Raw genomic sequence first — 23,681 nt, 5'->3', positions numbered from 1 at the left:
ACCTATTGCAGTCAAACATTTTTCAAAAGTTGTTGAACATGGTTATTAATGTTATACATTATAGCACGATTGGTGGCTCTAACATTAATCGCAAGGAATAATTTTATAATAAACCATTATTACTGAGTCTCATTTGTCACAATTATTTTCTATAAAATTATCAAATAAAGACTTTTGACACTGCAATTCTGTAGTACTCACAGTTAAGTTGAAGAAAATAGGTTTAGGCTCATTGAGTTTAAAGGGATGGTTGATAAAAGGATGCTCTTCCTCCTCTTCATCAGACACATGAGGCTTGTTCACAATAATATCATCCTCCTGGCTTTGTGCAATCTTCTTGCATTTCTTAAAAAAAAAAAAATCACCAAAATAATAGGAATGAGGCAACGGTTGAGCAACTAAATCTATATAGCATCAGTTGCCAAATACTGAAAATTATGGGAATCAAAGACTTTGACTGCTTGGCAACAGCACCGTATTCAAGACCAGGCCTGGAGATGATATCCATTATATCTGCAAGACCATAGTCCTAATACAACAGATGCTACTAAGACTGCTGTGAAATCATCACGTGCAGAAGATCTAATGCCATCTGGCTTGCTTCCAATATAAATGGATTTATCTTATACCACATAATGACAAATTCAGTCTTACGATGCCCATCACTAAACTGAAATAGTGTCATATGCCAAAGGCAAAGCAACAAAGCCCCTACCATGTGCTCCACCTCTCACCTGAAATACCTATGACACAGACACGCTGCTCAGAGTGAGAAACAAGCAGTTTATTGCCCTTGCTTCCTGGAGGATAAAAAGATCAGTACAAGATTGGGCAGAAAGTAGAAGAGATCTATTATGGGTGTGAAGCCTGAAATTTGAAAACCTGGGCAGAAAAAAACCTGTAACTAAGATCCACCAAAAGAAAGTACAGTCGTACCTCAGAAGTTGAACAGAATCCGTTCCGGAAGTCCGTTCAGCTTCCGAAACGTTCAACTTCCAAAGTGTGGCTTCCTATTGGCTGCAGGAAGCCGCAGAAGCCCCCTCGGACATTCGGCTTCCAAAAGAATGTTTGAAAACCGGAACAATCACTTCCAGTTTTCGATTGTTCGGGAGCTGAAACGTTCAACTCCCAAGGCATTCAGGACCCAAGGTACGACTGTATATGACATTTGGGTATATATGCAGTTTTTATTTCTATAAAACAAAGGAATTTATAGTTTTAAATTTCCTAAATATGCAAAATGCTATGATTTTATATTCTAAGTTATAAGTGATACATTTGTGTTGTAAATAATAAGCAGTTTATTATTATTATTAGTAGTAGTAGTAGTAGTAGTAGTATTAATCATTTACCACCTAAAGTATCTCCAAGCAACCTACCATTTTTAAGACCATAAAAAACAACATAAAATCAGGAAAAAAGAATACATTGTAATAAAAACCATACAACGTATAAAACCAACCCAATAAAGCAGCAGCAAAAGCATGTCATCAGTAGACAGCAAAATCAACATAATCTATCAGATGCCTAGAAGAAGCTTACATTGATAAGGAAATAAGGATTTAACATATGCCAATGTCCCCCAAAAAACATACTGAAAGGATGTGGTTTTTCCCCACGGCTTGAAAATTTACAGAAATGTTTTATCTCTACCCCACATCCCTCATTAAGCTATCTAGAAATCTTGCAATTTTAAAACAGATTTTAGTTATCTTACTGGCTATATGCTGCATTTTGTATTGAAATAGTAATAGTTGCAAGTTTCATTTGATTCTCTTACCTCAGTGAGTTCCAATATTGTCTCTTTTGCAGACTTTTGCGCAACCTTTTCTTCCTTCTTTTCTGGAGTAACAACAGGCATCAGGCTTGGCGGTAAAGGAACACCAGCCTTCGCACACATGGCAGCTGCATTTGCTTTAGCTATTTCAAGTAGCTGTGCCTTGTCTACAAAAATAAGAATTTATTTATTACTTCGTATCATGTCCATTCTCAGGATGAATTCCTACACCGCACTTAGAATTCCAGAACTGCACTTAGAACTTGGAAATATGCCTGGCTCCTATTCTAAAGAACACTCAAGTAATGGAAGATTCAGTCCTAAAAGCGTTTCCTCTCCTATCTCTGAAACCAATTCAGACAACTCACAGAACTGATCACTTTGCACAATCAGCTATCTTAAAACAGGAAGGGAGAACCTATGGTTTTCCAGATGTTGTTGGACCACAAGTTTCATCATCCGCCGAGCCATGGCTGATGGGAGCTGAGGTTTCACAGTCACCGTGTGTGAAGTGCGGCACTGCCACTGAGCAGCCCCCTGTACCACCTGACAGGATGTGAGAGGTAAGGTGACAGCGAGAGCCCTGGACTGGCAGCAGGTGCCAAGTATGTGTGCATTGGAACATGCTGCTACCACCAACCCAGTGTTTTCCCTGCCCCCTTCCAGTACTAGTGAGCAAGCAAGCAGGGCGATAGTAAAACATCAGCTGTAAATTTGTCCAACAGCATTTGGAGGGCCACATGTTCCCCATCCATATTTTAAAACATTTCTCATTTCTTCAGCATGGGCATTAAAATTATATACAATAACACGTATGTAAGTTTTGGTTTGTGAAATATACCGACACTGGGAAATATCCAACATTGTACCAGCAGATGAAACAGGACTTCCCGTTCCTCTACTGCAAAGGGTCCCCCAAGCTTCCAGAGCAGATTTTGAAGCTGTGCAGGGAGATGCAAGGAGAGAGCAGGAAAGAGGAGCCTGATACGTGTGAGCAGAATTCTGTTGCACAAGCAGGCTGCCACTTTTGGAATGTCCCTCTTTAACAACACTTAAAAGAAATTGTTTCAAAATAAAGGAATCTTAGAAAAACCCGAGAAATTAAGAGATACCAATTTATGTTCATAACATTATCTATGTAACAAATTGCTGAACATTAATTACCCAAGTCAGTCAGCCGCTTAGGTGACCTGCTTGAAGTTCTGGATCTTCGATGATCAGGTGATATACTGGTGCTCCGTCTTCTCCCTGTGGATCTGGAGCATCTTGGACGAACAGGTGTTCGACTTCGAGATCGTAATCTGAGGGGTATTCTGTAGCTGTCTCTTGAATCAGACCTCCTCCTCCTCCTGTCAATAGACCTTGATCGGTTTCGCCGAGATCTCCTACGCCTTTCCCTGGATAAAGACCTTTGTCTTGACACAGATCTTGATCTAGTCCTCCTCCATCGTCTTGAACATGATCGGGAGCGAGATCGGGAACGTGTTTGAGAGCGATGATCAGATTTTGATCTTGAGGACCTCTTCCGTGTTGCTGATCGAGAACGGTTTTTTCTAGATCGTGATGCTGTTCTATGCCTACGAGATGGTTCAGAGGACTTGGAGCCTTTACTCCTTGATCTTCGCAAAGGATCTCTCTCTCCCGTTTTTTCCAAAGATTTAGACCTAGATTTAGATTTATGATATTCAGGAGACTTGGTATGATTAGGTGCTTCCACAGATTCAGTTCCCTCTGTTTTTTCAAGCGATTTGGACTTTGATCTAGATTTGGAGCGTTTTCTTCCTGAAACATCTGAAGAGTCTTTATCTTTTCTTCTTTCAGGTGATTTGGATCTGGACTTTGATTTTGACTTAGATTTTCTGTGTCTGGATTTTAGGGAGGGGTCTTCTTTTTCAGTAGATTTTGTTCTACATTTATTATCAGCCGACTTGGATCGTCTCCTTTTTGATCTTGATGAAGTTTCTAAGTTTTCAGCTGATTTGGATCTAGATTTGCGATTATCAGAAGACCTAGACCGTCTCCTTTTTGCCCTGATGGAACTATCTCTTTTATCAACAGATCTGGATCTAGATTTGCGATTATCAGAAGACCTGGACCGTCTCCTTTTCCCCCTGGATGAAGTCTCTCTTTTATCAACAGATTTCGATCTAGATTTGCGATCAGAAGACACAGACTTTCTTCGCCTTGTCCTCAATGAACTCTCCCTTTTGTCAACAGATTTAGATCTAGATTTGCGATCAGAGGATCTGGACCGCCTTCGCCTTACTCTCAATGAAGTGTCCCTTTTGTCGACTGATCTGGATCTACTTTTGCGATTATCAGAGGATCGGGACCGCCTTCGCCTTACCCTCACAGAACTCTCCCTTCTTTCATTTGATCTGGATCTAGACTTACGATCAGAGGACCGAGACCGCCTTCGCCTTGTCCTCACTGAAATTTCCCTTCTGTCAACTGATCTTGATCTAGATTTGCGAACATCAGGGGACCTGGACCGTCTCCGCCTTGACCTCACTGAAGTTTTTCTTTTGTCATCAGCTGATCTGGATCTAGACTTATGGCGATCAGAGGATATGGACTTTCTTCTCCTTGTTCTTACTGAAGACTCTCTTCTGTCAACAGATTTGGATCTGGATTTGCAACGATCTGAGGACCGAGAACGCCTCCGCCTTGTCCTCACCGAGGTATCTCTTTTGTCAGTTGATCGTGATCTGGATTTGCGACGATCAGAAGATCTAGACTGCCTCCGCCTTGATCTTATCAAAGAATCTCTTTTGTCAACTGATCTGGATCTAGACTTGTGATTATCAGATGATCGTGACAATCTTCGCCTTCTTCTGACCGATTCTCTTCTGTCAACTGATCTGGATCTAGACTTGTGATGATCAGAAGATCTGGACCGTCTTCGCCTTGACCTTACAGAAGTTTCTCTCTTGTCAACAGACTTTGATCGAGATTTAAGCCGATCAGAAGTCCGTGAACGTCTCCGTCTAGACCTTACTGAAGATTCTTTGCTCTCTTTTTTGTCAGAGGATTTTGATCTAGATTTATGACGTGAGGTAGAGTCCTTTTTTCTCGAACGAGAATCATTCTTACTTCTAGAACGTGCTCTTCTTGATGCTACCTGTCTAGAGGTGGAACGTGATCTAGATTTTTTTTTACGTTTTTTAGACTTAGAAGGAGATTTTGATCGACTCCTTTTTGCTTTTTTCCCACTCTTACTTTTATCTTTACTTTTGCTGCTTACTTTTTCACTTTTCTTGTCTTTTAAAATATTTTCTTCCTTTTCCTTCATTATATCAGAAGACTTTGGAGCGGTGTCTGAATCCTGATCCTTCAAAGAATCCTGTAGAGTTACTTCCAATTCCTTCTCCTTGGCCATTTGCAAAGGTTCAATAGATGCTTCTGAATCTTTCAACAATTGTTGGTTTGATTTCAGGTTTTCTGCTGCTGCACTTACAGATTTTATAGCAGCCTTTAAACCTTGTTCCTCCAAAGAGACTTGTTTCATTCCATCTAAGTCTTTTTCCTTTGGCTTGGGCAAAGGCTCTGAAGTTGCTTCTGAAGTTTTCGCCTCCACAGTGAATTGTGGAATCATTTCTGAATTCTTAGCTTGTTGTTCTGTAGTTGATTCCAGATCTATCACCTCTGCCATGCACCTCACTTTGGAATTTTGTTCTGTAATGTCTATGTTCTCTGCAGTCATAGGAGCTGGTACCGAATCTTTTGTACTAAGAGCATGGGCAGATTTTAAAGACGCTTCAGAGATCTTTTTTTCTGACAACAAAATAGGAGTTGAATTTCTTTCCAAATCCTGAGTCCCCAAAGCTAACACAGATTTTGAAATTCCTTCAAAATCCATTTGCTTCTCTTTTCCCATTGTTGTTTGGGCAACTTGCAGATCTTTTACTTTCCCTATAGAATCACATTTAGTGGTTGCTTCAAAATCTTCTGGTTCTTTTGAGTGTACTGATTCTGGAGCAATCTTAGATTTTAATAAGGATTCAGTGTCCTTCAACTCTACTATATTCATAAGCCCTGCATTTGCCTCAGAACTCTTGCCATCCACAATAGATGCTATTTCTACAGTAGGTTCAGAGTCGTTTTCTGTACGTTCTAAAGCTGTTCTTGAACATGTTTCATCAAAACGCATTTGTAATTCTAGTTGTTTTTCTGAATCATTTGCTGTTTCTGTAGCCAGAGATGATATTGTGGCTCCTGAACTTTTTTCTTCCACAATACTTGAAAATTGAGGGGTAGTTTTTGAAACATGCAGCACTTCTTCACATGTGCCACTTCCTTCCAAATCACTTGCCTCCATAGTGCACAGGAATTGTGGAAGAGTTTCTAAGCAGGTTTTTTCCTGAGCATGTTTAGATTTTGCAATAGTTTCTAAATCTTCCTTATTGACCAGACCTACAACTGCTGAAGTTGTTTCTGAAACTTTCTCTTTCATCACACTTTCAGATTCTGGAGCTGCTTTGCACTGATGTGTCTCAGGGGCATATTCTGTTTCTGAAGCCGATTCTAAATATTTTACTTCCAAAGTACTTTCTGCTTTGCTATGTTTCTGAGAGCCTGTTATTTCCAGTACTTCTGTCCCTGTAATTGTACCAGAATCCGAATTTGCTGTACCTAGATTTCTTGGAGTAATTTCCAGTTCTTGGGTTCCTGTAGAGTCAACTAGTTTTAATACAGAGACTGATTCTGAAGACTTCAATTCTGGTGTATTTAGTTGTGCTGCAGTAGCTACTGAATTTTTTATTTCCAATACTGTTTCATAATTTAGAGCTTTTCCTAAATATTTGGTTTCTGCTTCAGGTATGGATATAGATTCTACAGCACCATCTGAATCCCTCACCTGTGGCACACAGAGTTTAGAAGTTGTTTCAAACTGCATAGCTGCTTCTGAATTTTTCACCCTTCTTGTATCTAAAGTACTGGAGCTTGCTCCCGAATCTATGACATCCAACATAAACACAGACTGAGTTTTGTCACTATCCTTTCTTTCTGAAACAGTTGCAGATTTAGAAATAGATTCAGAATATTTTACTGCCAATTTTGTGTCTGGTTTTAGAACTCCAAAATCCTTTTGTTCTGCTTTATCTGCAGTTGTCAACGTGCCTTCTGAAATATGTGCACCCAAAACTGGTTTACATCTTTCAAAGGTTTCTGAACCAGTCACATCAGATTTGGGAGTAGATGTGAGCACATTATTCATCTCGTTTTTGTCCAAAAATGCTAGATTTGTTTCCACCTTCTGACTGGTTTCTAAATCTTTCACACCTGTTATGCGAATGGGTTCAAATGTATCTTTCAATACATGCACAGATTCAGAGGATGCCTTCAATTTTTCTATATCCACCACCATTTCAATTGTTTTAGTCGCTTTTAATCCTTTATCGTCAGTTCCATGGAGAAAGCTGGGAGTTGCTTTTATATCTAACGCATCTGGGGCAAACAAAGTTGCTAGAGCCATTTCTGGTTTTTTTACTTCAAATTCTGCAGTATCAATCACACATACAGTTTCTGAATCTGCTTCCAAATCTGTACCTGCCAGTGCTTCACTTCTGGGTTCTGCATCTGACACTTGCAATACTGGTGTGCACCGTGACATTTCATTATGGTGGGGAGGTTCTGAAGCAATTTCCAAAATTGATCCTACCAACAATTCACGTTTTGGAGGATCATTTGCAATTTCTATGCCTGCTTGAACAGTAGATTCTAAATCAGCTTCTAGGTCTATGATTGTAGATTCTGAAGCTGTTTTTGAATCTTTTGCTTGAATCAAATAGAAAGGTGTTAGGGTGGTCTTTGAAAATGTTTCTGTCACATGCATAGATTCTGGACTGTGTTCCAAATCTATTACTTGGTTAATCTCGTCAGATTCTAGAACTATAATCTTCTCTTTCTCTGATACACAGAGAGATTCTGGATCTGTAAATCCTCTTGATTCTGTCCTTTCTTCCAATTTCTGCTTCTCTTCCTGACTAGTTAATTCCTCTGAAAACAGAAACTCTGGACTTGTTCCTGCATATTTAACTTCCAGAGAATACAGAGAATCCAAACCAACTCCCCTGATTTTTGTCTTCACATACTGGAGTTGTTCTAGATTTTGTTCTGCATGAGAATCAGGAATTGATGGCAAATTCTTCAATGCTAAGGGTTCCTTAGGACTGCTCACATCCACCACAGTTGCTTCTTTTAATTCTTGTATCACTGCTACATCCTCCAGTTCTGGAATTCCTTCTGAACTTACTATATCCATTTCTTGCAGAGATTTTGAAATGAGTAATGAGCCTTCACTCTCAGCACGCAGCTTATGGTCAGATATTCCTACAGCTACTTCTTTAGTTAGTTTCTGATATCTTGGTAAAGTTTTCAAATCAGCTGCCTCAGCACCATTCTGATTTTTCTCCATGTGCGCTATAGCATCAGAAGGCTTCTCCTGTATTCGGGGCACAGGGTGAGATTCAGTTTCAGTGCTTTTGCTTTTGGCCACAGTTTCAGATGCTATAGGAATCTCAGAATACTTTCCAGGTGGCACTGAAGTTACTTCCATATTTTTCACCTCTCTGTCCAGTGGTTTTAATTTTTGACGTAAATCATTCAACTCAACTATTGTTTCAGGATCTACAGTTTTAATGCCTTGGATTTCCCCAGTTTGTAGTGCTTCAAATTTGTTTGCATCCACCATGTGCAGTGACTCAGGAACATTTTCTGAACTTTTCAACTTCATCATAATCTCAGATTCTGTATCAGGTTCTAGGCTCTGTTCTGAATAATTTGTAAATATCATATGCAGTGAATCTGAAGTAGCATCCATCTCTCTCTCCTCTTGCTCTTCTTCTGTCTCTAGACTAGTTTCTAAATCTTTTCTCTGAGTTACTGCATCAAGTCGAAAAATGTCTTTTGCACTTTTCATTTCTTTTGTGTATTGAGATTCTGAAATGCTGTCCAAATTTTTCACAGTCATTAATGATTCTGGAACTCTTCCAAAATCCTTTACATTCCCCACAGTATTACTTTCTCTTACATCCACATGTTTTGAAGCTTCCAGATATTGTGTTTTTACTATCTCTGGAGCCATTTCTAAATTATTAATATTTAGAACAGCTTCAGATTGTGAAATGCTTTCAGGAACTTGTACATCAATCGCTGCCTCAGAATCTTCAGTAATTCCTGACGCTCCGCTCTTCCCTACCACCGTTTCTAGGGGAGTTCCCAAATAATTCACTTGCCTATCTCCCTCAAATTCTGGAGAACTATCTAGATTCTTCACACCCTTCATTCTAAGAGGTTCTGGCACAGCAATCCACTTTCCCATTTCCGTTATACGTTTAGATTTTGCTTTTAAGCATCTCATGTCCATCTCCCCAACTTCCATAGTCCTCACTTTTAAAGTTGAATCTGTGCTTTTCATGTCCTCTAATTCTGGTGCATCTTTTGCATCTGCTACAGTTTGCAAAAGTATTTGATGTTTTTCTGCATCATTCAATGTTGTCTTGACTGGCGAAGCTTGAGCTGCTCCTAATTCTTTCACCCCTGCCCTTGTCTCAACATCAGGGGTTGCTGCTGTGCATTTCTGGGCATCCAACTCTGTAATTATTTTTAATTCTTCTTGATGATGCTTCAGTTTAGTTACTACAGCTGGTTCAAAATATTTTTCAGAGATTGTATGCAGAGATTCTGAAGCTGCTTCCAAGTCTTTCAACGCTGCTGTTGACTCAAGCTGTTGACTCAGTTGCAGATCTTTCACTGTGACGATGCTCTCAGAGTCATGTAGTAAATCCTCTTTCATATCCATAAAGGTAGCCTGATCGGGGCTTATTTCAGAAGCTTTCACTTTTGCTGTATTCAAAAATTCTGAAGTGGCTTCAAAATCTTTTCCTACCACCATAGCCAAAAACCCCAGAGTTGTCACTGAATCTTTGGCTTCTGCAGCTGCCTCTGAGGGAAGGTTGGTGAAATTACAGCCAGCAGTTTCAGATGAAGTTGCTACTGCTTGTTTCAAGATTTCAGGATTGAAAGATTCTGAGACAGAGTCCAAATCTTTTACCTCCATTGTGTCAGATGCTGAACTTGTTTCCAAATATTCCAGTTGTACTGCTACAGACTTTGGACTGCTTTCAGGAGCACTTGTTTCTTCCATAGCCTCCAATGTCAAACTAGCTTCAGGCTGTTTGTATTCTTTTATGTTAGCCATTCTACCTTCAACATCAGCAATATTTAAAGATTCATTCCCTATGCACAAATTCAAAGCTACGTTGGTAGGTTGGTAGGTGTTATTTTCCAATTCTCTCTCATTTGTAAGCTTGACTTCACAGAGTTCTTGAATATTGGCTAAAGTAGAATCTCTAGTTGTATCCAGTTCGCTGTTAACTGAATTATTTGCATTATGTGAATTTGACGTGGCTAAATTAAGGTTTTCACATACAGTTTTTTCCAGAAGCCACCCAGAAGTCTGTTTCGAAGAAGATACAGGCTGTAGATCTACATCTTCTGCACTTGGTACGGAGCTCGAGCTTTCTGATTTTGAATGAGAAATGGACTGCGTATCTCCACATTCTTTATGCTGCTCATTTAGTTTTGATTCCTTGGGTTGCTTTTTATATTTTTTCTCCCTTTTCTCCTTCTTCCTTTTCTTCTTCTTTTTCTTATCTTTGTGTTTCTTATCCTTCTTAGACTTTTTCCTTGGAATTTCATCTTCTACTTCTTCGGATAAGCCTCTTTTAGTAGAGTGAGATTTATTTCTCACTGTATCCTCGCCACCATCTAATAAAAGAAAAAAAAATTGTGTTAAGATTAAAAATCAGAAGCCAGATTTCAGAAGACTGAGCAAGAAACTCCCAACATTTTTGCTGTAGCTATAATCTGAAAAATTATGTTGCATGTACAAACTAGATCCTTTTTGATCAAATGGAGAAAATACTTACTACAAAATTATAGCTTTAAATCAAGGTGCTCAAGCAAGATTACCTTTCTCCATGCCCGCTGATTCCTCCATTTCAAGTATAGCTAACACAGGGGAGAATCCAGATAAATAAAAATGCATATTCAACTACATTTAGAACAGGTGACTGACATAGTCAAAGTTGGCAGCATCAATCACCTCAATTGTACTCAACACACAGTATGAATAGAATAGTGATGTAAAGGCCCGAAAAGATGCCCAAACAAATGAGGAGGAACCATTTCTCCCCCAATTTTTCCAGGTCTTCACATCTCCAGTGATGTATCATACGTTGGATTTGGGAAACAGTCCAGCACTAGAATCTACATATACAATTTCTAATTAAGCACAGAATGAACATGCACATTGTCCTTGCTTAACTGGAATATTCTTTTTTATATATAAACAGCGGGAGGTATCCAGCAAAGTAGCTCCATCAGCACAAGGACATCAAGATCTGCAACAGAACATCCCCTCCTTCTCCTCTCCCTTAAATCTGTCCTGGGGGTTTCGCCTAACTCTACAGAACAGCTTTTTGAGAAGTAAAGGAGAAGAAGGAATCAGTTAAAATTCCCTTATCCCTTCCTCTGGGAATAGGGTCTCATTAGAAGAATTCCATTCATGAGATTCTGGATCCAATCCTTTATTACTATTTATTGTTAATTACACAGCACCATTAGTATGCATGGCGGTTTACAGAGTATAACAGAACAGGTTGGTGTACAAAGGTACATCTATGTCAAACTAAGAATGGATGCCACAAGCAAAAGCTAATACTCTTCTTCACTCTTCACCTACTTAATGCATAACTGCGGTGCTTCTCATAGCCCATGTGATACAAGTGTAACATCTCTTGGATTACAAATTTCACTACATTAAAAAAACTTCAGGTTTCCAAAAAATTAGATGTAACTATGAAATAAAGAACTTCATTGACCCAGGTACAAATTGAAAATATTTTCAAATTTGCCTTCTTGAACTGTATCGAATACTACAGAGTCTTATTCAAGAGGTTATTATTAATAAATGAGCTTATAAGAAATGGAAAAATAAAACAAATACCAGAATTGACGTTTAAAGAAAAGAATATGAAAGCACAACATAGCACAACTCTTGGTAACCAAAATATATTATAACTTAAGATAACCAATAATGTACTGGGCTGTATGCAGAGATCTACTCACAGAAAGGGATGGATGGAAAGTGAATCCCTGTCCCATCTTTTCCCAGGCATGCCCCAGGCCCTCAAAAAAGCTCACCTGAGGCTAAGGGGACCCTGTTGAATGAGACAGGCTATGGCATAAAGGGTTGACGAGGAAGAGGGAGATAGCAGAAAATTGGGCCAAGGAACCTTCTGTGATGGTGCTTCTATCAACTTTTTGTGAGGATCAATTTTCCCTAAAACATTTTTGAGAGTTTCTAATAACTAGAAATAGCAGGAAAAGCACCTTCCTCTCACACTCTTCAACGATCTCTCTAGATCCAACCCCTTTAGATTTAAAAGCTTGAATTTTTCTGCACCCATCATACATGACATCAGCCACAGGAAAAGTGGGCATGGTTTGGCCCAAATGGCCTGGTGGGTCTAAGTAGGTGGGTCCCCTATGTTATACATGCTTACTCAGAAAAAGATCACACTATATTCAATTTGCCTTACTATCCAGTAAGTCTGTTTAGGAGTGCAGCTTAAACATTGATGAGTTTCAGAAATGGATCAGGAGATATACACGGTGGAGTCAATGCCATACAACAAAGTACTGTAAAGCACAACAAAATAATAAATCAATACGAAACAGAAATACTTGCACAATACAATCTGATGGCTTTGTGTGCAAGCAACAACATTTACCAGAAAATGCCTGTTAATAAATATGTGTGTGCTAACAGGCACCAACAAGAGGGAAAATAGCTACACCAGCTCCATGCTAGGACAGAAGAGGAGGGACCTGAACCATAGGTGCATCAGCCCCTGGAATGCCTGTTTGGCTTCTACCACCAAGAGTCGATAGATGCCTGTGGAGCTTTCAATGGATGTATCAGGCAGGGGCCTCCAGGGTGAAAATGCTGCTCCAGCAAACTTACGCATCCACCCATCCTAACACCCTTCAGCAAGGTTAGAATTGCTCAGTTGTTGTTACTTTTTATGCAAATCTATACATGCCTGATAACCCTGATGTAACTCTAAAACAGAGCTTTCCTAACTGTGTGTTGTGATGCATTAGTGTGTCAGCTGCAGTGTGTAAGTGTGTCGCACAAATGCTCCCCGCGGTCCTCCTGGGGCTGGAAAGGGTTACCATATTTTTCCATGTATAAGACAAGGTTTTTTGCTAAAAAAAATTAGTAAAAAATTGGGGGTCATCTTGTACACGGAACATGGGCATCTGGGGGGGGGGGTTTATTAAATATTTAAGCATATGTCTCGGATTTTGGCTTGGGTGGGCTGAGGTGGTCCCTCCTGCTGCCGTCCCCCCTTTCTCCTCCCCCTCCGGGCTGCATGCTGGTGACTGGCTCGCCTCCTGAAGCCCCCGCTGGCTCGACCACCAGAGCAAGAGCAGTTGCCACCACCGCTGCTGAGAGCTGCCTCAACTACCTCTCCTTGCCCTTCTTTCCTTTTTTCTTCTTCTTCCCCTCTCAAACTCCCACCCTGCCCCCAACCCACTCACCACCTTCCTCAGCTCAGTTTGCTCAACGGTATGGCCTGGCACAGAGTGGCCACTGCCTTGCCCCAGCTCTTCCTCAGTATCCTGCTTGGGAGCCTCCTTCCCCTTGCTTCCCCGCCGCAGCAGCTGCCACCGAAGGAAAGCATGTGGTGCCCCAGCTGCTGCCTTTGCTTCTGCACCATGGCGCACTGCATGCACCTCATGCTGAAAACTTTGAAGGCAATTGCCAAAAACAACATAAACTTGCCACCGCAGATCATCCAGATTTTCACTTCTATTTTAGTGTTTTGTTTTCTTAATTTTGGGTTTAAAAATAAGGGTAGTCTTATACATGGGGGCATCTTACACATGGAAAAATACGATAGTTTAACCTCGAGTTTGCTAGTAAAACTGAATTACTGTGCCACGAAATGTGGCATGTCGAAAAAATGTGCCACTAGCTTGAAAAGTTTGGCAAGCTCTGCTATAAGAACACATTTTTACAGAATCTAAATATGTCATACAACTATTCAGTGTATTTAGTGTTGTTGTGTTTTTTAAAAAAAAACACCCTAGGATATCAAACCATGTTTGATTTAACTAATCACAATCAGAATAAACAAATTCTCCAAGTTCTAATGCAACAAATAAAAAGGTAAAGGTAAAGGACCCCTGACAGTTAAGTCCAGTCATGAAAGACTCTGGAGTTGCGGCGCTCATCTCACTTTACTGGCCGACGTTTGTCCGCAGACAGTTTTTCCGGGTTATGTGTCCAGCAAGACTAAGCCGCTTCTGGCGAAACCAGAGCAGCGCATGGAAATGCCATTTACCTTCCCGCCGGAGCAGTACCTACCGTATTTTTCGTTCTATAGGGCACACCGGCCCATAGGACGCACCTCGTTTTTTTGGGGGGGAAATGAATAAAAAAAATTATTCCCCCCGCCGCCGCCGCGGCTGCCGCCCCAAGCCTTGTGCACACCTGCAAGAAGCACGGGGCACCCTCCAGAGGGCTCTGCGTGCTTCGGGCTGCAGGCTACCGCCCCAAGCCTCGCGCACTCGGCGGGACCTCCCACCGGGCGCGCGAGGCTTGCAGACACTCGCCCAAAGCACGGGGAGCCCTCCGGAGGGCTCCCCGTGCTTCGGGCGACAGGCTGCCGCCCCAAGCCTCACGCGCTCGGCGGGACCTCCTGCCGGGCGCGCAAGGCTTGCAGACACTCGCCCGAAGCACGGGGAGCCCTCCGGAGGGCTCCCCGTGCTTCGGGCGACAGGCTGCCGCCCCAAGCCTCGCGCGCTCGGTGGGACCTCCTGCCGGGCGCGCAAGGCTTGCGGATAGCTTCCTGAAGCCTGGAGAGCGAGAGGGGTCGGTGCGCACCGATGCCTCTCGCTCTCCAGCCTTCAGCGAAAGCCTGCATTCGCCCCATAGGACGCACACACATTTCCCCTTCATTTTTGGAGGGGAAAAAGGGCGTCCTATGGAGCGAAAAATACGGTATTTATCTACTTGCACTTTGACATGCTTTCGAACTGCTAGGTTGGCAGGAGCTGGGAAAGATCAACAGGAGCTCACCCCGTCACGGAGATTCGAACCGCTGACCTTCCAATCAGCAAGCCCTAGGCTCAGTGGTTTAGACCACAGCGCCACCCATGTCCCTAATGTAACAAGTAACTGTGGCTCATTCAAAAGGAAAAACAAAGTTGTCCCTCATATCCTCTTATATACAAAGGAGCAGGGAGCTAGACTTAATCAATATTGCAAATTTTAATTTCACTAATCAATCTAACACTAATTTTAAAAAAATACATCAGTATGAAAAGAAGAGAGGTGATTTAAGTTGAGGAGCAGAAGTTTATAAGACCTGCAGCAAAACATTGTGGTGTATCCTCAACTAACAGGATTGTTCCTGTTTGGGGTTCTAGCCAGGAAGCCAGCCATGCCCAGCTTCAGGATACTACATTCCATTCCCACCCCATTCAGCAGTTTACTTTCCTCACTGACAATTCACTTCCATGATTACTTGGCATAGTCAGACCACACTGCACTGTTGAGTGGGGGGCAGACTGTTGCCCCCTTAGGTGTCACTGGTTTTTAAAAATATTTTTGTACTTCTGCAAGCCTTGGGGATTTCCTGAGCATGCCAATATATTCCTCTTGTTTATCAGTGGTTCTATTTTGATGTCAACACTCATACCTGAGTTTGCTATTAGGAGTAAGATACCAGGGTTATATAAGATTAATTTAGTCCGCCCATAATATTTTATGGTACAATTTACCATAACTGCATTAATACTTCTGGAACTTGGGTTCTGACACCATGTCTGAGGTCTCACTATTCAGGCATTATGTTAATTTTCTACAAAAGATAAATGAATGATAATAGTTTTTAAATAATTAAACGCAAGTCAAATGATTCACATTAGACCAGAGTAAATTGTGCACTATCTTTTAAAGAAATTACAGTCATACCTCGGGTTACGAACGCTGCGGGTTGCGCGTTTTCAGGTTGCGGACCGTGCCAAACCAGGAAGTACCAGAATGGGTTACTTCCGGGCTTCGGCACTCGCACATGTGCAGAAGCACAAAATGACATCAGGTGCATGCGCAGAAGCACCAAATTGCGTCATGCACATGCGCAGACGCGGTGCTTCAGGCTGCGAACGCGCCTCCCGCACGGATCACATTCACAACCCAAGGTATGACTGCATTCAGCAGCTGAGGTGACAAAAAACAAAACAGTGATCTGAGAAATCAGCTATTGTCCAATATATTGATTTTGTGCATTTAACTTTAAAAACACAAGTGTTTTAATACCATAGGTATATGGCAATGACTTCACACACATGAAATGTGTGAAAGCTTAACCACCAGCTTTATCAACAATAAGCACATTCACATTGGGCTGTATTCAATGAAGTCAGACTCAAACATACATTTAACTAACTTACTTAGCTGCGTATAACCCATTGAATCCCATTCAAATAATCAGAAAAAAATAACACCGTATTTCACTATTAGTAAATGAATTTGGCAATTACAACTCAATCCTAAATCTGTTTGCTTACAAATAAATCCCAGTAATTTCAATATGCTTTACTCCCTAGTGTGCATAGAGAGCTGCAGCCGTAATTTAACATTTACATGAAAATACTTTATATATACTTGTTCTAACTAGTTTTACACATTACATCAATACACTGTTAGTTTTCCAAAATGTAAAAGATCAATAACTTAACTCATTTTTGGTAAGCAGAATACTTTGAAAGACATAACTGTAAAACTGCCAAAACCACCAAAAACAGGCTTCCTCAAACTCAGACCTCCAGATGTTATTTGGCCTACAACTCCCATGATCCCTAGCTAGCAGGACCAGTGGTCAGGAATGATGGGAATTGTAGTCTCAAAACATCTGGAGGGCCGAGTTTGAGGAAGCCTAACCAAAAAGCACAGATGGCACAAATAACATATTGAAGAGCTTTCTGTTAAAATAAAAATAAAATTGAGGACAACATAGTACAGACTTCCCCTCCTCCTCTGCTCCCGCTGAGATTCCCCATTCCCCCCCCCCCAGAGGATCCCACAATCCTCTAGAGCAGATGCAGACACATGAGGGACTGCTAGGGGGACAGAATTTGAAGGGGAAGTCCCATAGTGGTGACAGAATTCATTCCACTGAAGAATGTAGAGCATTAGATTTCAACCTGAAGGTGCACATTGAAAGAAAATTATATACAAGGGTTAAAATATTTTTATGTACCTGGTTTGTACTGTGACTCTGCACTCAACACTTCTGATAATACTTGTTCTATCTTCTGCACTAGTGGATCATTCTGAAGATTCCCAATAGACGTAATTGTATCATCTGAAGAGTTCACTTGCTCAGATGAGTTTATTTCACCATTGTGCTGGCTTCCTAACTTTGCACTAATAAAGAAAAATATGCAGAATCTCAATATTAGGTATACATTAAAAACAAATGGCAATAATATAACACGATAACATTCAATTAACATATAGCATTGGATGCAGACTTGCTCATTCATGAACAGAAAGGAATTTCAGCGTACTGTACAAACACAACTAGGAATAGGAAGCTGGATGTGCCTCACATGTGGCGTACTGCTATACACCATCATTCAAGGACAAAAAGTATATTGCTGTACAGTAGGTGGCATGGGCATAGATGTGTTTGGATATTGATACAATATTACTCCCTATGGAAGCCTTGTGGATACATACCCTTTCAACTAACTTAGGTTAGATGTGGTGATTTAAGACAGGAAGGAAAACAGTTAACAATTAAGGATTAAGGTGAAGGGACCCCTGACCATTAGGTCCAGTCGTGGCCGACTCTGGGGTTGCTGCGCTCATCTCACTTTATTGGCCGAGGAAGACGGCGTACCGCTTCCGGGTCATGTGGCCAGCATGACTAAGCCACTTCTGGTGAACCAGAGCAGCACACGGAAACACCGTTTATCTTCTCGCCAGAGTGGTATCTATTTATCTACTTGCACTTTGACGTGCTTTCGAACTGCTAGGTTGGAAGGAGCAGCGATCAAGCAACAGGAGCTCACCCCATCGCGGGGATTCGAACCGCCAACCTTCTGATCGGCAAGTCCTAGGCTCTGTGGTTTAACCCACAGCACCACCCGTGTCCTTAAGGATTAACATACTGCTTCATTAAAGTATCTTCTGTTTACTGTACTGATTTTTGGGTGCTAGTGTATAAGGCTAGTGACAGGCATCCTACTGGACATTTGGAATGGTTTTGAAAATTTTCATGGCCTTGCACTGAGACACTTAACTGTGTAATAGTGGAGAATTTCAGATCTTCCTAACTGAAAGTGAAAGAGTACAGTAAGAAATGTGGTTGTTTACAAGTTTAGCTTGCTTCTGTCTATTACAGCACTGATCTCAGACTGCATGTATCATTATATCCTATTTTTCTATTTAAAAAACCACTTTTGTACTAAAAAAAAATCCTGACATAACAGAAGTATATGATTTAACTGATTTTGGTATTTCTTTTACTGTTTCTACAGTACTTAGCAATGGGATTTGACACGATGTGATGAACTGAATCTTTGAGAACTCTATTTTTTGTCTTTTGTGGACTGTATACTTCATGTGTCACTTTGGTTACTTTCTCTATTTATTTAACAGAATTTGTATACTGCTTATCCAAGTGGTTTGCATAAAATGCTAGACATTTTAATAAATGAAATTTCTCATCCATTCCAGTCAAGGAGTTTACACAGTGAATGAAACTTCCACCATGGACTACATGACTAAATGATGACTGTTTTACAGTCAAGTTGTGTTATTTTTCTTTGCACAGTGCTTAACAAAGAAACCCCACAACAGAGCAATATTATTAAGGAGTCAGTATTAATGTTTACACTTTAAGCATCAACAAAAAATAACCCTGCAATACATGCTCCAAAACGTCTACAGTACAAGGTAGAACAAACCACTAAGAAAAAAACCACTAGGAACCTCTACCAACCTTCACAACTAAGTTAACATTCCCAACATTTCTGAAAATACTTAATTCCCATAAAAAGCAATTACATATTGATTAAGGGAGAATCAACTCTTGATGTTTACGGTAAAATCCTATGCATATTTAGAATTGGCTCTTTAGCCTCACAAAACGTTGCCTTCATGAACACCATCCTTTCATTGGATTCTTTTCTTTAATACTTTGTTTACCGGCCAGAACCACTGAAGGAACAGCTAACTTCCTCGAGAGCAGTTCTTCGAAACACTGGCTTCCTTAGAGCAGGAGCGGAGAACCTTTGACCCCCCCCCCAAGATGCTGCTGAACTACAACTCCCATCCGCCCCAACAAGCACAGCGAAGAGCCAGGGGTGATGGGAGTTGTAGTTCAGCAACTTTTGGAGAGGCCTAAGGTTCCCAAGGCCCGCTTCAGCGGCTTCGCAGCTCAGGGTCCGTTTGTAAACCCTTATTCCTCTGGGTGCCCCCGAATTCCTCCACGAAGCTGGCTCTTAACGCCTCACGCCGGTCCGAAGTCGGCTTGAGCGCCAATCCTCACAGACGCCGTCCTTCTGCTCCGCCGCTTCCCTCAGCAGCTGCCCTTCATTGTCTCTCCCTGGCGCCTCGGCCCCCCCGGCGCCCCCCCCCGGCCGCTGCCATAAGCTCTTCGCCCACAGCCCCCCCCGCATCCCCCTCCCTCGACATCCCTTCCGGTCCCTTCGCTCTGCCCCTCCCCCACTCCGCCCGTTACTCCACGTAATGCCGCCGCCGCCAAAAGAAAACCCGGTGCCTCTGACCAATTACCTGCCGAACTGCTGCTCCTGGATCTCCCGGAACTTGCTAACGACAAAAGACCGAAAAATCTGCTCGATGCTAGTCGCCATGACAGCCTCGCGCAGCGCAGGCCCCCCCACTTCCCCTTATCCCCCCCTTCACTCGCTCTCCGAGACGCAGATCCGCCTGCGCTCTACAATGCAACACCGGAAGAAGACGCGGCCGGGCTCTTCTTCCCCTCCCCCGCTCCTCCTCGTCCCGCCCTCTACTTCCGGATTGCCCTCTCGTTCTCCTGATTGCTCGTTCCGACAAGGGGCGGAGCCTGAGCCGGCTTGAGGATGGGCGCTCTGTAGTCGAAGTGAACCATAGAGCGCCTACTCGGATGCCTTGGAGGTGCGAGGCGGACGTGACTCCGGGCGCACCCCCTCCCCGCCTTGCGTAACTGTATATGGCCGCTTTCTGGCTTCTCGTCAGCTCAGGCGACGTCCGGAGTTGGGAACACAATGACAATGGCAGCGGTTGATTCCGGGGCTGGAAAAAAATCTAAAGGCCCGCACTTTGTCCTTCTGTTCGCCAAGGGGGACGCTTCGGTCCTCTCTGTGTCCGTCCCCTCCCCCCGCCCCCCGTTTCAGACGTGGTTGTGCACAAGGTCAATGAAACTGAATGCAAAAAAAAACCCCAAGGTGCCGCACGCTTCTGGCGGCTCTCGGCGGAGAGGCCCAGTCCTTCGGAGTTGGACGTTGCACTGCCCTCCCTCCGACCGGGGAACAGCGGCCATGTTGTTGATGCCGCAGTTGGAGGCGAGGTGCCGCCGTCCTTGCTTCCCGGCTCGGAAGGACGCCTTATACACGCACAGTCTGAAATACAGATATATGCACAAACACACCACTTTCTCTCACACACCCCAGACACCAAAAGCTTTCAGAGTTTACGTGATGGGCGGGCTGAGAACCCAATTCCGTGCATGTTTACTCGCAAGTAATTCTGCATAAGATCGCAGCATTTATTTCCCAATTCAGTGCTTTGTATTCCGTAAGATGTTAACGCGCACACCAATAGCCCAGAACTGCTAAAAATAAATACACAACAGCTCCCGAGACGGGCCTTGAAAGGCATCAGTCGTGTTATTATTCACTGCTGAAAGACTAAATAAATGCGTTTCTAAATAAAAAAAATGAATGTTAGGCTAAGGTACGCCTGGAGCATGTACACACGTTTATAACACAGTTGAGGGAAGGACCGCAGCTCAGTGAACGGAGCACATGCTTTGCATGCAGAAGGTCTGGGTTTAATCTTTGAAAGTAGGCAGAACCTGAGATCCATATAAACCTAGTCCATGTCTTGGGCTGACAACAGCTGGAGGATCACAAGACTCCACATCCCTGTATTAGTGGAAATATTTTCATGTCACAGGGTTTTAAAACGAGAGTTTTAAGTGGAAAGTACATTGGTTTCATCTGGATTGTTAATATAGTGTTATAGGAAAAATATAATTCTCATAACAATAGTCTGCTTTATGGTGCACATAATTATTATCTTTGCCTTATATAATCCACTTAGAAGCATTTATTAAGCAGGCCATAAATCTTGTCAAAATAAATGTGGTGACTTAACCTTTAGATACTGCATTTTTAATATTAGAATATTCTTCAAAATATGGGACGCGGGTGGCGCTGTGGGTTAAACCACTGAGCCTAGGACTTGCCGATCAGAAGGTCGGCAGTTCGAATCCCTGTGATGGGGTGAGCTCCCGTTGTTCGGTCCCTGCTCCTGCCAACCTAGCAGTTCGAAAGCATGTCAAAGTGCAAGTAGATAAATAGCGGGAAGGTAAACGGCGTTTCCATGTGCTGCTCTGGTTCGCCAGAAGCGGCTTAGTCATGCTGGCCACATGACCCGGAAGCTGTACGCTGGCTCCCTCGGCCAGTAAAGCGAGATGAGTGCCGCAACCCCAGAGTCGGCCACGACTGGACCTAATGGTCAGGGGTCCCTTTAGCTTTACCTATTCTTCACAATTGTCTAACTTCATTAGTTATCTCTGGAGGTGGTGCTTGTTTCTATATTCATTTTAAATGCCCATCAGTAAACATTCCCTGGGAGGCTTACAAATAGAACAAATTTAAAAATACAATACAAAATAATTATAGTAAACCATAAAACACAGCAAAATAAACTGAAACAGAATAACCCAATTTACAACCCGGATTTAATGTTGTCAATTAAATACTATTCTGTGGACTTTTTACTCGGAAATCATTATGAATTCAGCTGGACTTACTCAAGGCTTATTTGTGCCAAGATTCAGCAACTCAACGCCATAATTTGTTTTCAATGTCACGAGCTCAACCCTAGAATTTATGGAGTTCCTCTGCAAGTTGCAAGGAGAGGAAAGAAAGTTTCCAATGCAGAGTGAGTGTTTCTAAGACAGTTGAGGTCTAAGTTCTGCTGCATGTAAGTGTGCATAGAACTAAAGTCTGTACAGTAGTAGGCTTTGGGCTGGAGTTTTATAACAGCGAGATAAATTGGTGTGCATTTGTCTCTTAACTATTTGTGTTATGCAACCCATATCGTGTCCTAAAGCCATGGAATTCGATCTCTGGCTCACAGCTCCCCTGTAGCTTATTAGTAACGATAGGGGTTTGCTACAATACAAGGATCCGGCCCAGCATCTGCTTGTTTTATTTTCAAAGTGCTCTGACACAGATCTGGTTAGCTTCTTACGTACGTAGCTGTTACTTTTCAGCTCTAGAGTATTTGTTAGACGAAATCCCTTCCGTTTATTAGGAAATCCGTTCCTTTTCTTCTTCCCCGCAGAGGGTTAAAGATTGCTACATTTGAAGCATTCTGGGAAATGTAGTTTTTGCCGTATGGTCCGGGAAACTGCCCATTTTTTAAAAGCTGCCCGAAAAGTAAGTTTTTTCTTTCGCTGGGGGTAGGGGGTGGACATCGCTAAAAATACATGGCTGTGTTATGTGCTTCTTTACAGTGCGTAACAGAACTGTTGCCCTTACTTTTGCAGTGAGAGAAGTTTCTTTTTCAGATTTTCGTGACCACGTGTTTTGTTTTGCTTTGCTTTGCTTCTAAGGTTTTACATGGCTTCCTTGCACTTCCTAGAAAACCCGTGTTTGGAATGCCAAATATCTTTTGCGTTTCTTACGGGTTGCTTCCATTTCAGTTTGATGCAGGCATTTTTAAAGTAAGCAAGATGCCATCAGTACTGGCATCCCCCAAAAATGTTATAATTTGTATGAATATAGTTTCGCATACCTTTAAAATTTTTGTTGTTGTTTTAAGATCAATGGGTGCTAGAACTTTAGGGTGCAAACTTTTAAAGTTTCATGGGTGTTTGTTGTAATGCATGAATTGTGTGTTCTCTAAAGACAACTGATCCCATTCGTTTTTCACAAGAATGGAGAAACAGTTGCATTGGGGATGAGCTTCCCATCTTTCCTTTCACATTAAAGCGGTATTGCTTAATCATAAGCAATGTGACCAGCATAAATAAAGTTTAACTTAATTCCTAGGTACCATGTTATGGGTGTTCAATGCCTTGCAAGCTTTTTTTTTAAATATGGGGTGGAACTGAGTGTTTGAGATCACCTAAAAGAAAAGCAGTGCCAAACTTGGTGTTGACAGAATAAATGATGCAAGGAGAGAGAGTTGCAGCCCAAGACAGTAAAAGAGCTGGTAAGAGAACACTTAGCTACTTTAAATGAATTCAGATATCCAGGGCCTGATTTTTCCCCAAGAGTACGGTAGTAATGGAGCTTGGTGATACAATCTGAGAGTCTCTGTCTATAATCTTTGCGAATTATTGGAGAATTGGTGAGGTCCCTATGAACTGGAGGTGGGCAAGTGTTGCCCCTATCTTCAAAAGGGGTGGGAGACCCAGGCTACTACCAACTGGTCACCTTGTCATCATACCAGGAAAGGTCCTAGAACAGATAATTAAACAGTCAGTTTGCAGAGAAGCTGATAAACTGTGAACTGGACAAGCTAACTGTTAGGTGGATTTTTAGCCTGGTTGACAAAGAGTTGCTCACTAACTGTTCC

General features: G+C 42.1%; 2 protein-coding genes across 9 annotated transcripts in view; one reads left to right on the top strand and one right to left on the bottom strand.

Annotated features, from left to right (window-relative positions):
• Positions 1–19,821, bottom strand: part of SON (SON DNA and RNA binding protein) — a 36,626-nt gene extending 16,805 nt beyond the window's left edge. For all 8 annotated transcript variants that reach the window (XR_013986038.1, XR_013986039.1, XR_013986040.1 and 5 more), the window contains exons 1-5: positions 19,662–19,821; positions 17,119–17,285; positions 2,942–10,549; positions 1,781–1,944; positions 202–345 (exon numbers count right to left, since the gene is read on the bottom strand). Coding sequence is in view for 5 of the 8 variants with exons in the window: in XM_081004399.1 (XP_080860525.1) it covers positions 202–345; positions 1,781–1,944; positions 2,942–10,549; positions 17,119–17,285; positions 19,662–19,741 (8,163 nt within the window). In the remaining 3 variants the exon portion in view is untranslated. The remainder of the gene's footprint in view (positions 1–201; positions 346–1,780; positions 1,945–2,941; positions 10,550–17,118; positions 17,286–19,661) is intronic.
• A 2,612-nt stretch (positions 19,822–22,433) lies between these two features.
• LOC308476145 (trifunctional purine biosynthetic protein adenosine-3) overlaps positions 22,434–23,681 on the top strand; it is a 27,359-nt gene continuing 26,111 nt past the window's right edge. The window contains exon 1 of the mRNA XM_081003580.1: positions 22,434–22,537. The gene's annotated coding sequence lies outside the window, so the exon portion shown is untranslated. The remainder of the gene's footprint in view (positions 22,538–23,681) is intronic.

This window comes from Podarcis pityusensis (genome assembly GCF_964106645.2).
Source record: "Podarcis pityusensis genome assembly, chromosome: 4".
In the NCBI taxonomy this organism is placed as follows: Eukaryota; Metazoa; Chordata; class Lepidosauria; order Squamata; family Lacertidae; genus Podarcis; species Podarcis pityusensis.
The sequence above is the reverse complement of the archived record's forward strand: the minus strand, read 5'-3'. Positions and strand labels throughout refer to the sequence as shown.